The 15,175-nt window shown below is 45.2% G+C and overlaps 1 protein-coding gene across 3 annotated transcripts in view; it reads left to right on the top strand.

Moving 5' to 3' along the window:
* The first annotated feature begins 931 nt into the window (after nt 1-931).
* The window catches only part of CD244 (CD244 molecule), a 28,917-nt gene continuing 14,673 nt past the window's right edge, over nt 932-15,175 (top strand). For all 3 annotated transcript variants that reach the window (XM_077760101.1, XM_077760102.1, XM_077760104.1), the window contains exon 1: nt 932-1,199. In XM_077760101.1, coding sequence (XP_077616227.1) covers nt 1,142-1,199 — 58 coding nt within the window. In that variant the 5' untranslated portion in view covers nt 932-1,141. The remainder of the gene's footprint in view (nt 1,200-15,175) is intronic.

Consider the following 15,175-nt stretch of genomic DNA (forward strand, 5'->3'; position numbering starts at 1 on the left):
GTAACTTGGCCAGGATCCCACAGGCTGTTAAGTTGCTGAACTGACACTCAAGTCTATGTCTTTGACTCCAATTCTGCGCTCTGTCCAGAACTCTCTGCTTCCTTCCTTGGTAACCGAGGCTCTTGTCTGCCCCCCTCCAGCCTAGCTTCAGTTGGGGTGGTTGGAAATGGATCAAAGGATGGAAAATGAAAAGGGCTGACCTAAAAGGAACTGAAAGTATTTGCTGCTAAGGGGAAATCAGAAGAATGAAAAAGGCAGGGAGCCCTGGGGGAAGACCTCAAAGCAAATGCTTTCTGGGGAAGGTGGGATGCTGCCTTGTGTCCTTCTCCATGGGGCATAAGAAGGATCAAAGGTGCCTTGGAGTGTGGAATTGAAGTGTGGGCCCGGTGTGTGTGTGTGTGTGTGTGTGTGTGTGTGTGTGTGTGCAGCAGCAGCGGTGAGTTTGTGTCCTGTCTGGGTGAGAGAAAGCAAGAGAAGGCTGAGAGAATACTATGGGAAAGTAGAAAAAGAGGAAAGGAGGGGATAGAGAAGCACAGAAAGGAAGGAGATAAAGACATTGCAATTTGCATGCGCTTAGACCTGGCTATCAGCCTTGCAGAGCAGACCCAGGTCTTCGACCTCCGTGGTGCCCTGTGCTCCTTTCCTGCAACATTTCACCCCCTTAGTCAGGGCTCCACTTCTCAGCCCTCACCCCCAGCCCTCCCACCTTCACAGCGCCTATTGGAATGGGGTCCCCATGCAGCCTTCTGGATCCTGCCAGGAGGATGGAGAGAGCTAGAACGTGTCTTAGGCGTCTACTCTTTGAACAAGGAAGCCCAGCTGGAGCAGAGCCAGGGACAGGATTTGGAAGCTGGTTTCGTGAGTCACTGTGAACTCTCAGCACCCGCCCACTTGAGGCCAACTCTGAAAGCTCAGCTTGTATGAACTGTCGGACCAGGTCCAGGTACTGGGACTTTCTCAGTGGCCTTGTTAGCTCTCAGCTGCTGAGAACAGCCTTGAGTTGAGGAAATTGTGGCCGGACAAGCAGCAAGGCAGTTCTGCTCCCGCGTCAGTCACTCGGCTGCTGACTGGCTGGGGCTGAGCCCGTGCTCAGCAGCGCGTCTGGTGGGAGAGGAGCCGGTGACCCGTCTGTCCTCTGGGGATGTTGGGGTTGGCTCTTCTCCTCACGCTTCTGCTCCTCAAGGGGCATCAGGGTAAAGGTAAGGAGACCCAGCCTGGCGTGGGTGGGGGAGGGGCAGGACTTGGGACCGTGGCCCGCAGGAGGAGTGGAGCCCAGAGCTTCTGGACCGTGCCACTTACAAGGTCACCTGGGAGTGTGACTCTGAGCGGCTCCTGACAGCTCCAGACGGGTCGGGTCAGAAGGAACAGGCTGGCCGTGGTGTGGGTGGTAGGTCCCTGAGACGTGCGTCTGTCTGGCCATGACTTCAGCAACCCAGGCAGCCGGGGGCAAGGAGATTCCTTTCTACTAGCTTCCATGTACTTCTCTGCATAGTGGGGAGATAGTGTCCTCTCTGCTGGCTGTAAGAACCACAAAGGAAATCTGCTCTAATTTGGCATGATTACCAGCAGAGAGAAGTGGCCCCCGGGCTTGGGTTTCTCTAAGGAAGTTGGGTGGTTCTGGAAAGCGGAGACTGACAGATGACCCCCCGAGGCCAGAAAACAGCACAGAGGGGAAGGGAGCGGCCAACAGCCGTTTTGCCCAAATGGCCTGGTCCCTCAGGCCTTGGCAGCTTCCAGCAGCCCAGAGACTATAGGGACCTGAGAATTATTATTATTTATTTATTTATTTATTAAAAATTTTTTTCATGTTTATTTTTGAGAGAGAGAGAGAGAGACACAGATAGAAGCAGAATGTGAGCAAAGGAGGGGCAGAGAGAGGAGGAGACACGGAATCCGAAACAGGCTCCAGGCTCTGAGCTGTCAGCACAGAGCCTGATGCGGGGCTCGAATCCACTAACCTTGAGATCATGACCTGAGCTGAAGTTGGAAGCTTAACCAACTGAACCACCCAGGTGCCCCTAGGAACCTGAGAATTATTAGAGAAATGTTGGCTTGAGGCAGGGAGTCGGGAAGGGGGGAAAGAAAGAGACAATATCTGGAAGCCCCAGAGCTGAGGGTCGCTCCCCTCCCCCTTTCTCTGACCATGGAGTCCAGGATGCTCTACATTGGGAGCCTGCATTCTAGACCAGCGGCTCTTTGAGGGGCATCATGGCTGAGAGCAAGAGGAGGCCCCCTCTGGGTGCAGAGGGAAGAGCATGCGGCACTGGGTCGTGTCTGTGCAGGGCCTGTTAGACGCCTGGGCAAGACCCATCCTGGGCACCCCTGTGTGCTTCAAGATACAGTCTAGGCTCCGGAGGACTGGGGGATGGGGCTGTAAGTATAAATACAAATGCCTTCATATTTACAAATCTGTAACAAATACAGGCAGAGCAGGGCAGAGGGTGCTGGGGACAGGTTGCAGAAGGGAGTTTTGGAGCCTGGGTTTCCATGTGCGCACTCGTGGGACCCAACGACCCAGGACCCTCAGCAGGTGGGTTGGAACCTCCTCCCAGGAGCCTCAGAAGCAGCCGGGAAAGCCGAGATAGGACGGAACTCCTATCCCGACCGACGAGATTTGTTGCCTGGCTTTGGGGACGCCAGTGCCAGAAGTGGAGGTGGTCTGAGAGGGTGAGCCTGTGTCACAAGAGAAAGGGGCAGCCCCGTGCCCCTTTCTGGGCAAGGCTGAGCCCACTCACTGCAGGGAGAGCAGGGTCCGGGCTCTGGGCACAGGGGCCGATGGGCTTTGGCCTCAAGGAAGCTCTGTCTCTTCTTGCTGTGCCCTGTGTTTGTGGGGCTGGCCTGGTGTAAGCTGATTGAAACTGCTCTTCTGTTCATTTGCTTTAATTTTTAAACTCTTAAAGTAAAAACTTTAAAATAATAATGTCAGAGTTCCAGAGAAGTTGCGAGCATAGTTCAAAGGATTCTTGTATTTCCTTCACTGAGACTCACCAGTTGTTAACATTTTATCATATCTGCTTTATTTCTTTCTCTCCACATATATATGTGCGTGTAAATATAATAATAATAATTTTTGCTGAACCATTTGAGACTGAGTTGTAGGCATCATACCCTGTTACTCCTAAATTTTGTAGCATGTATCTTCTAAGAACAAGGGCATTCTTATATCGTATTATATCAGCACAGTTATCAAACTTCGTAAATGTAACACTGATACCATCAAATACACAGCCCATATTTACATATTACTAATTGTAATTACATACAATTATATACAATAATTACATTATTGTCCCAATAATGTGCCTCATGGCACTCCCTCTTCCCTGGTGTGGAATCCCACCAAGACTGTATATTACATTCAGTTATGTATTTTTTTTGTTATGTCTTTTGTTTTTTTAATTGAAAAAATTGTTTTTAAGTAAGCTTCCACACCCAATGTGGGGCTTGAACTCACAAACCCCGAGATCAAGAGTCACATGCTCTACTGATTGATCCAGCCAAGTGTTCCTTTTTTGGTTATGTCTTTTTTTTTTTTAATTTGAGAGAGAGAGAAAGAGTGAGAGTGGGGGGCAGAGGGAGAGGGGAAGAGAGACTCTTAAGCAGGCTCCATGCTGAGCGTGAGCCCTGACAAGGGGCTCAATTCCACGACCCGAGGATCAGGACCTGAGCCGAAATCAACAGTTGGACGCTTAACTGACTGAGCCACCCAGGTATCCCTGTTATATCTTTTAATCTACAACTATTCCCCAGCTTTTTTTTTCTGCTTTCACGACTTTGATATTTTTGGGGTACCAGTCACTTGTTTTGCGGAAGACTCCTGAAGCTGGGTTTGTTGAGGCTCCCTCATGTGATACAGGCTATGCATTTTGGGCAGGAATATTGCACCAATGACGCTCTATTTTTATTTTATTTTATTTTTTTAATAATTTTTTAACGTTTATTTATTTTGAGAGAGAGGGAGACAGAGCATGAGCAGGGGAGGGGCAAAGAGAGAGGGAGACACAGAATGTGAAACAGGCTCCAGGCTCTGAGCTGTCAGCACAGATCCCAACGTGAGGCTCAAACCTGAGAGTGAGATCACAACCTGAGCCGAAGTCAGACACACAACCGCTGAGCCACCCAGGCGCCCCAGTGATGCTGTATTTTAGAGCATCCCATCAGGACATATGGTGCAGTGAAATCTTTTAAAAAAACAACAACAACAACAGAAAACTTGGCTTACTGAAGAATTTAATATGCGTAACATATATTAACATATATATATGTTACATATATATGTAACATATATATGTAAGAAGATTCTATCACTCGAGCTTTGCAAAGCTTTTCCAATGGCATCTGCGTGCAGAATACAGACCACACGTCACAGCGGCCTTTGTGACCTGGACTCCCTGACCCCTCACCCCTTCCTCTCTCCCGTAGCACTGCATTCAGCCTCGCCGACCTGCTTCTCCTGGAGCATGGCTTTGCACTCCGTGTTCTCCCCTGGGATACCGCCTCCCTGCTGGCCACCTGGCCTACACCATTCGCTTTTTGTTTATTTTCCGTCTCCCAAGCTCCTCTTTACCTCGCTGGAACATAAGATCCTCAAGGCCGGGGCTTTTGTGTGTTTTGTTCACTTCTGTATCTTCAGCCTCTAGAACCATATCTGGTTTAATTAGAGTCTCAATAAATCCTTACTGAATTAATTGATGGGTGAATACTTTAAAGAAGCCATAGAATAACGTGAGAGTTTATCTGTCTGCCAGAGAATGTCATTGGGAAAAGCTGTTCTAGAGGAAGTTAACTAACCTCTTGTTTCTCAGTTTTTCATCCATAAGGTGAAGTCAACAGTGGAGTCTGCTCCACAGGGATGTGCAGGCGTTAGGGAAGGTATGGTATACAACGTTTTTAGGAAGGTGCTCTTCTACCAAGCCCCCCAAAATGACCCCTCATGTTACTCAGTTCTTTGGAGGCAGGGTCTATGTTTCACTTAGTTTTGTGATCAGACTCAAGAAGAGAGACTAATTTGATGGCTGATTTAGTGAGTCGAAAGTGAATTGGAGAATTCTGGATGAGATGATAAGTTTTAATGAGGAACCCCTTTCTGAGGGTCTTTGGGAGAATGCAGCATTTTTTAAAGTTTATTTACTTATTTTTGAGAGAGAGAGTTAGAGAGAGAGAGAGGGAGAGAGAGTCCCAGGTAGGTTCCACGCTGTCAGAGCAGAGCCCAACACGGGGCTCGACCCCATGAACCATGAAATCATGACTTGACCTGAAGTCAAGAGTCAGATGCTCAACTAACTAAACCACCCAGGTACCCGAGAGAATGCAACATTGTTAACATACAAGAACACCTATTCCAGACATTCAATCCTATTTTTACATTGTATTGTATAATATTCTAATTGTTTTCACACTCTTGATTCCCACTCCTTCCCTGAAGTGCTTGAGCCCCTCTGGGCCAGGTCCTGGGGTTAGGTATTGAGGATTTGATGGTGAATCCTTACATGAGTGCCTTGTTCACGAAGCTGACATCTTTCACAGGACTCAGTATGTAATCACAGCCATGATCAGTGCACTACAAAGGGCCTACACGGTAGGTGCTCAGAATGTTAACTGAGTGAATAAATGAATTATTTTCAGGTGTCTTTGAAGCAGATTGGGATGATTTTGGGGTCAGAAGTGTTGGGGAGCAGGGACATTCAAATCTCTGCACACAGGAGTGGGTCTGGGCACTAAATTCAGTTTTGGGTTTCTGAGGGAACCCCAAAGGCCACACTAGAGAGTGTTAAAGCCCAGGGGCTGTGGACAAAACAAAAGGGCAGGGCAGCATTTCACGGACTCTAGACTCTAAGGCTTGCTTGCCGGCTGCTCTTACAGATTGGGTTGAATTTTCACTTCTTAGGGAGGAGTCTCTGATTCCAGGCTGCTCTGGCTGGGATCCAGGCAAGTTCTAGACAGGCAGCAGTTATTTTTATTCGTCTCTTCCTCATTGCACATCCCATGAAGCAAAGTGAATGGTGAAGTTGTCGGGCACAGAGGGTAGAGTGGGGCTCAGAGAACTCATGGCTGCAGCACACTCCTGGAGGGAACTGCTCCCACAGACATCACTCTAGGGATAGTTGGGCCATTGTCTTCGTAAACAGACATTTTTATTAAAGTGTGACACATGTATAGGACAGAGTGCAAAATTAGACGCGTACGTCTCCATGTGTTATTGGTAAACGAACACACTTGCTTATCTATCACACATTCTCTCCACTCCTTAGCCCTCCTCTCTTTCACAAATACAACCATGAGGGGCGCCTGGGTGGCTCCGTCAGTTGAGCGTCCGACTAAGGCTCAGGTGATGGTCTCACGGTTGGTGAGACTGAGCTCCGCATCGGGTTCCCTACTGTCAGCATAGAGTTTGTTCCAGATCCTCTGTCTCCCTCTCTCTCTGACTCTCCCTTGCTTGTGCTCTGTCTCTCTCAAAATAAATAATAAACTAGACCCCCCCAAAATAAAACCCCCAAAAAACCAAATACAACCACTATTCTGACTTCTGACATCATAGGTGAGTTGGGTCTTTATATAAACGGAATCACATGGTATGTGCCCTGTGTTTGGCTTCTTTTGCTCAACATCTGATGAGATTTATCTGTGCTATTACTTGTACCTGGTATGATATGACTCTACAGTATTTCAATGTATGACTGTAGAGGAGTTTATCCGTCCATTCTGCTGCTGATGAATCTTTGGATTGTTTCCGGGGTCCTTCCCCTATTAGAAATGCTGCTGGGAGTCTATTGAACATGCTTTTTGTTTATGCACATCTGTTGGGTATATCTCTAGATGTAGGTGTGGCCTCGTAGCAGATGCTGGCTAACTATTGGCCAAAGTGGTCGAACCAAGCCATATATGAGAGTCCCATGATGCCTCAGGGCTGCTGGCTTTTGTTTTGAGGCCCTACAAATGGGAAGTGAAGGCTCAAGGGTGTGGAGCCTGGAAGGCGACGGCCACAGCCCTGGGAACCACCTCTCTGTGGAAATCCCTACAGTAGAGTCATTTCTGGCCATTAGCTGAGATGCACTCTTGAATTTCTTTAATTAAACAAATAACTTCACGAAGCCTTTACAATGCTCCAAGAACTCCGTGGGATTTGTGGGTGAAACACAGATGAAATGAGTGTATCCTTAAGAATCTCTCAGATGGAGGAAAACAGGCACGCGCAGCAGCAATGTTAAGGGAAGGCAGAAAACGCTCAGGGTCACTGAGGGGCAAGGTCCACTTAGAGCGCAGTGGGAGCTGAGAAAGTGAAGATTGCTTCTGGTGGGAGGCGGGGAGACTTGGGGTGGCCTTAAAGGATGAAGAATTGCTTAGGAGTTAAGGATAAGGTAGAAAGATAATGTGAGCAGAGGGACAGCGGAACACAGGGTTTGAATGGGAAATGAAAAACAAATGCACCTGTTACCTTGGAGAAAGAGAGAAGACATGAGCTGATCCAGTTACTAGATACAAGGAGTTGGTGGGGGGCATCGGCTGAGTAAGGTCGACAGAGGTTAGGGGGTTGCCTTGTTTGAGCGGAGGAGTCAGTATAGCCAGTGAAGCCCCCAAGGGTGCGGCTAAGTGGAGAGGAAGAGAGGAGGGAACGTGGGATGTGGGCTCTGGAGGGTGTCTTATCTACTTTATGATTTTGCTTTGACTGGAGTGGCCCCTGCGCCAGCACTTTTGGGATCTCCCTGGGCTCTATTCACTAAGTCCCCAGAGGCTGCCCCCTGTGTCGCCTTCTCCCCTAGCCTGGTGGCACAACCCTGAGCTGAGAAAACCTCAACATCCTTTTGCTGGCTGGTGGAAGTATATTGCTCTGAGCCTCTCCCCCATCCCCCTCCCAGGCTCTCAGGACGCACCCCTCCTCCACCAGCAGGTCCAGGGCAGAGGGAGCTGACTGTGGACACTGCATGGCTTTGGAGGCTGCAGCTTCTGCACCTGAGCTCCGGGCTGAGCAGACTCCCTGGCGGTCAGGTTGTCTCCTTGACCGCCCTCCATGCCAGCTGCCCATGTCGTGCCGAATTGGCGGTGGAGTCAATCACCTGTCCCCTGACCTCCCTCTGCAGAGCTACTGTTTTACTCCATTCGCTCTTAACCACCGGAAGAGGGGCCCCAGAGCTGCTAAACAGTAGCAACAGCAGAGAAGGTGGCCTTGGGGCCTCCCCTGACCACCGGAATTTGCTGTGGCTTCTCCCCTCTGAACAAGCCAGCTCTCAGAGCCTCCTCCATCTATCACTCAGCAGGGGTGAACTTGTGTGAAAGTTCGATTTTCACACTGGATTTCTTGTGTCTCCATTTGGTGTATAAGTCCCCCCGGGACTGGGACTGAGTCACGGCACCCAGTCTACAGTACCTTGCCCGCTCGCTTTTCCAGTGTACCTTCCCCACAATACCCCGCTGGCATCCCCTTCCAGCCCCGGCCTGCTCCGAGACCTGCCTCCCCCGCACACCAGGCTGGTGAGCGCTGCAGGAGATAATTCAACACCAAAGAGCAGCTGCTGATTCAGAGCCTCCAATCTGAGCAGAGCCCTCGGTGTCCTGGGGATCCTTGTTCCTGGCCCTCAGCTCCTCCTATTCCCCAGAAAGGTGATTCCAGACGTTCACCATCTCATCAAGGGCCTGTTCCACTGACACAGGCTTCATTCATGAATGTACACCGTCCTTCTTCGAGAAAGCGGATGCCAGTGAGGGATTCCAGCAACCCGCCAACCATTCCTCAATGTCAGAGACGCCAGTGAGGGGCTCCCCAATGTCAACCACCTTGTTTGTTCCCATGAGCAATCCCATCCACCTCTGCCTTTCCTTGGCTGGTGTTTTCCCATCTGCTCTGGGCATCACCACTTCGTCCATGAGCCTGTCCAAGACCTGCCTGTCTCCTGATGACATCTCTGACCTTCAACTGCTCCATTGCTGCAGGCTTTTCACTCCCAGTTCATTCCCCTCTATATTGGAACACCACCCAGTTTTCCCCCCATCTTCCTTTCCTGCGTGTCTCCGTCACTACTCACACAGAACGCTCTGCTTCTGACACTCCTGGTCACCAACTGTGTGGGAGTTTTCCCCACCAATTCTCTGTGACTCCATCTTGGGGGAGTCCTGTAATTCAACTGACTTCTGATGCTGTCTGCCCAGAGATAGCGTCAGATACTACAGGCTGAGGGCTCAGTCCCGCAAGACTATGTGTCAGTCACAAGTCCAGGTTGTTACTTGCGCTTCTGAACAACTGGTTATAGACCAAAGGTTCCAAGGACCACCCCCCCCCCACCTTCTGATCCAATTACTTTGCTGGAGCAGGGAAACACTTGTGTTTACCAGTTTATTAAGGGATATGACAAAGGATACAGATGAACAGTCAGATGAAGAGACACATAAGGCACAATCTTGGGGAGCGGGGTCCCGAGTGCAGGACGTTCTGTCTCCATGGAGTGGGGGCGTGTCATCCGCCCAGTGTGGATGTGTTCACCTACTGGAAATTTCACAAACCTGTGCTATTGGGATTTTTTTTAAACAAGGATTTTTTAAAAAGTGTATTTATTTTGAGGGGGAGAGAGAGAGAGAAAGAGAGAGAGAGAGAGGACAGGTGTGCAGGGAAGGGCAGAAAGAGAGAGAGAATCTCAAGTAGGCTCCCTATATGGGGCTCAAACTCACGAACCGTGAGATCATGCCCTGAGCTGAAATCAAGAGTCGGACGCTTGACCGAGCCACTCAGGCGCCCCTGTGCAGTTGGGACTTTATGGAGGCTTTCTCACCCAGACACGATCAGTTATTAACTCTACTTCCAGCCCTGTTTGCTCTCTGGAGGATACGGGGTGGGGCTAGTTTAAATTAATACCAACTCAGCTTTAAGAGAATACAAACACTCTTATACAGCTCTTTATTTCCCCACTTCATGTTGTCACAAGTTACATCTTTATACATTGTGTGTCTATTAGCATAGATTTATAATTGTTGTTTTGAGTATTTTTTTTCTCATCAGATAGGAAGAAGAAGAGTTACAAACCCAGAATGCAATAATACTGGCTGTTATTGTTATCTGTGTAATTCCCTTTAGCACTCTTCTTTATTTCTTCACATGACTTTGAGTTACTCCCTTGTGTTTTCGTCCCTTCAGACATGCCTTGCTGATGGATCTGTTAGCAGCAGTTTCCAGCTTTTGTTTGGGAATGTCTTCATTGTTCCTTCATTTTTTTGCAAGATAATTTTGTTGGATATAGAATTCTTGGTTGATAGCTTTGTTCTTCTAGCACTTTATATATGTCATCTTACCACCTTCTAGGCTCATGGTTTCCGCAGAGAAATTGGTTGTTAATCTCACTGGGGATCTCTTGTGTGTGGCTAGTTGTTTATTTCTTGTCACTTTCAAGACTATGTCTTGGGTTGTGGCATTTTAGACTATATTTCGGTTTGGATCTCTTGCGTTTAACTTACTCAGAGTTCACTGAGTTTCTTGGATGTGTATATTCATGGCTTTTATTGAATTTGGGAAGTTCTGAGCCATTATTTCTTCACATATTCTCTCTATCCCTTTGTCTCTTTCCTCTCTTTTTGGGAGTCCTGTTATACACATGTTGGTATATTTGCTGGCATCCCACAAGGCACCTCACAGATTTTTCTTTCTGTTCCTCACTCTGAATAATTCTGTAAGTTTTAAGGCTGAAACAATGTTTAATTGTTCAAACAAATTTACTGTATATCTTCCTGGTGTATTGGACTTTGTGTTTTTATTAAGGATTCTTATTTATCTTAATGGTTTAATTATCTTGTGTTTTTAAATTTTAAATTAAAAAATTTTTATTATTGAAGTATAGTGACACACGGGGCACCTGGGTGGCTTAGTAGGCTAAGTGTCTGACTTCAGCTCAGGGCGTGATCTCGAGGTTCATGAGTTTGAGCCCTGGTCAGGTTCTGTGCTGACAGCTCAGAGTCCGGAGTCTGCTTTGGATTCTGTGTCTCTCTCTCTCTCTCTTTGTATGGAACATATTTTTCATTTTCTTTAAAGTTTATTTATTTATTTTTTGATAATCTTTACACCCAGCGTGGGGCTCAAACTTATGACCCTGAGATCAAGAGTCACATGCTCTTCTGACTGAGCCAGCCAGGCACCCCGGAACATATTTTTTATTAAAAAATTTTTTTAAGTTTATTTATTTATTTTTGAGAGAGAGCGAGTGGGGGAGGACAGAGAGAGAAGGAGAGAGAGAATCCCAAGTAGGCTCTACACTGTCCGATGTGGGGCTCAAACCCACAAACCATGAGATCATGACCTGAGTAGAAACCAAAAGTTGGATGCTTAACTGACTAAGCCATCCAGATGCCCTAGGTATTTTTCTTTTTTGTTGTTGTTGTTGTTAGGTATTTTTTAAAAACTTACATCCAAATTAGCATATAGTGCAACAATGATTTCAGGAGTAGATTCTTTAATGCCCCTTACCCATTTAACCCATCCTCCCTCCCACAACCCCTCCAGTAACTCTCTCTTTGTTCTCCATACTTAAGAGTCTTTTATATTTTGTCCCCCTCCCTGTTTTTATGTTATTTTTGCTTCCTTTCCCTTATATTCATCTGTTCAATGTCTTAAAGTCCTTATATGAGTGAAATCATATGATATTTGTCTTTCTCCAACTGACTAATTGGCTTAGCATAATACCCTCTAGTTCCATCCACATAGTTGCAAATGACAAGATTTCATTCTTATTGATTGCTGAGTAATACTCCATTGTATGTATGTACCACATCTTCTTTATTCATTCATCCATCGATGGACATTTGGGTTCTTTCCATACTTTGGCTATTGTTGATAGTGCTGCTATAAACATTGGGGTGCATGTGCCCCTATGAAACAGCACACCTGTATCCCTTGGATAAACACCTAGTGGTGCNGATTGTATTTTTAACAAATGTTGAAATGGTGCTTGTAAACGGCATGTAGTTGGGTTTATTTTTTAATACTGTCTGATCATCTTTGCCTTTTATTTGAGTATTAATTCTGTTTATATTTAATGTAATTACTTAGTGTTTTGGATTTAAATCCATCATATTGCTGTTTGCCTTCCACGGTTCCACCTATACTCCTTTTTTTATTCTTTATTTTCTTCTTTTGGATTGATTACATTTATTTCTTCATTCTTTCTTTGCACTATGTATTAACTTTATCTTTTTTTTTTAAATATTTTTATTTATTTCTAGGAGAGAGACAGACAGCGTGAGCAGGGGAGGGTCAGAGAGAGAGGGAGACACAGACTCTGAAATAGGCTCCAGGCTCTGAGCTGGCAGTCAGCACAGAGCCCGACGCGGGGCTCGAACCCACGAACAGCGAGATCATGACCTAAGTGAAAGTCGGATGCTCAACCGACTAAGCCACCCAGGTGCCCCTTAACTTTATCATTACATATCATTTTACTATTCATTTAGTTATTAGCCTAGGGATTAGAGGATGCCTTATTTGCTTATCAAAGTTAACATAAAGTAATACTTTTTGTCACTTCTGGACAAGGCACTTTAATTTTTTTGTCTTATTTTCAAATTAAGTGTTATTATTGTTTGTATTTTAAGTCTCTCAATATTTTAATTCTGTAAGACTTTGTTATTATTATGTATTTACACAGTCAGCATTCATTTATGTCTAACTACATATTTGCTGTTTCTGTTGCTCTTCATTTATTTATTCTTATCTTTGAGTTTCCATCTTGGGTCATTTTTTCTATCTGAAGAGTATCCTTTGGCTTTTTCTTTAATACAGGTCCACTTGTGACAAGTTCTCTCAGTTTTTGTTTTTCTGAAAGTGCCTTATTTCATCTTTGTCTTTGAAGTATTATTTTCACTGGTATAAAATTCTAGGTAGCTGGTTATTTTCTATCAGCACTTTGAAAACATCATTTCATTATCTTCTGGTTCTTATCTTTTATGTTGAAATGTCAGCTGTAAATTGTTTCTTTTGTGAACACAATTTAGTTTTTCCCCCTTTGGCTTTTTTAAGATTTTCCTCTTTGCTTGTGGTTTGCATAATTTTTAAAAGTGTGCTTAGCGGTTTTTGTTTTGTTTTAATATTGCTTGGGATTTGTGGCACATTCTTTTTATTTTTAACTTTTTTTAAAACTTCTTTTTTTTAACATTTATTTATTTTTGAAAGACAGAAAGACAGAGCGTGAGCAGGGTAGGCTCAGAGAGAGAGGGAGACACAGAATCTGAAGCAGGCTCCAGGCTCTGAGCTGTCAGCACAGAGCCCAACACAGAGCCTCATGAACCTCACAAACCGTGAGATCATGACCTGAGCCAAAGTCAGCTGCTCAACTGACTGAGCCACCCAGTTTGTTTGTTTGTCTGTTTGTTTGTTTTTAAAGTAGGCTTCACACCTAACATGGGGCTTGAACTCAGAACCCTGAGGTCAAGAGTTGGATGCTGTAAACCAACCGAGCCAGCCAGGCACCCCAAAGAATTATTGTTCATTTTTCTAGGCATGCTAAAAATACTGTGGTTATGCATTTTTTTCTTTCCTTTTCTTTAAGTAAGCTTCATGCCCAGTGTGGAGCCCAACATGGGGTTTGAACTCACGACCTTGAAACCAAGGCCTGAGCTGAGATGAAGCATCAGATGCTCAACCAACTGAGCCACCCAAGTGCCCCTGGTATTTGTAGTATATTCTATCAATCTGTCTTCAAAAATGTATTTTTTTTGCTCTAGCTTATTATCAGTTTCCCATTTTATTTATACTTATTTATATTTATTATTTAATTTTTTAATTCAACTACAGTTGACATGCAATGTTAGTTTTAGGTGTACAAAATAGTGATTTCACAAATCTATACATTACACAGTGCTGACCATGGTAAGTATAGTTGCCGTTTGTCAAATGCAAGGTCACTACAATATTACTGACTATATTCTCTATGCTGTACTTTTTATCTCTGTGACTTATTTATTTTATAACTAGAAGTTTTATCTCTTAATCTTCTTCACCTATTTTTGTCCATCCTCCCAACCTCCTTCCCTCTGGCAACCATCAGCTTGCTCTCTATATTTATGGGTCTATTTCTTACAAATCTGTCTTGATGGCTTTTGTCAGTTTTAGAAAATTCTCATCCATTCTTTCTTTTTTTTTTTTAAATTTTTTAATGTTTTATTTATTTCTAGGAGAGAGAGAGAGACAGCGTGAGCAGGGAAGGGTCAGAGAGAGAGGGAGTCACAGACTGAAACAGGCTCCAGGCTCTGAGCTGGCAGTCAGCACAGAGCCCGACGCGGGGCTCGAACCCACGAACCGCGAGATCATGACCCAAGCGAAAGTCGGACGCTTAACCGACTAAGCCACCCAGGCGCCCCACTCATCCATTATTTCTTTTGAATTGTCTCTCTCTCCTCTCCTGGCTCTCTAATCTCCTGGTCAGATTTTTTCACCATATCTCAGATTTTTCTTACACCTTTTCTTGTGTATTTCCATCCTTTTCTCTCCTCTCTCTCTCTCTTTTTTTTTTAAGTTTATTTATTTTGAGAAAGAGAGAAAGTGCATGCGTGCAACTGGAGGAGGAGCAGAGATAGAAGGAGAGGGAGAATCCCAAGAAGGTCTTGGTCAGTGTGAAGCCTCATGTGGGGCTCAGTCTTAAGACCGCAAGATTACAACCTGAGCTGACATCAAGAATTGTATGCTTAACCGACTGAGCCACCCAGACACCCCCCCTTTTATAATATATATTTTTTTATTAAGTAAACTCCACATCCAATGTGGGGTTTGAACTCATGATCCTGAGATCAAGAGTCACATGCTCTACCGACTGAGCCAGCCAGGTTCCCTGCTTTTGTTTTTGTGTAATTCAATCTGGATATTTTATTCTGCCTTATCTTCCAGTTTTCTAATTCTCTCTTCAGTGGCATCTAAATGGCTTTTATACCTCTCCAATGAGTTCATTTTTCAGTTAGTTTATATTTCATTTCTATGATTTTCCAGTTATTTTATATTTCATTTCTACAATTTTCATTTGATTCTTTAAAAAATTCAGTTTATCTGATAACTGTTGCTATATAATGAACCATCCCAAAACTTAGTAGTTTAAAACAACAGTGAATGTGCTAGCTGGCAATTTTGGCTGGGCTCAGCTGGACTACTCTTTTGGTTTCTGCTTGTATCACTCATGCATATATGGTCAGCTAGCTGTCAGGATGGCTGGAGATG

This window comes from Crocuta crocuta, unplaced genomic scaffold (assembly GCF_008692635.1).
Source record: "Crocuta crocuta isolate KB4526 unplaced genomic scaffold, BGI_CrCroc_1.0 scaffold133, whole genome shotgun sequence".
NCBI classification, from domain to species: Eukaryota; Metazoa; Chordata; class Mammalia; order Carnivora; family Hyaenidae; genus Crocuta; species Crocuta crocuta.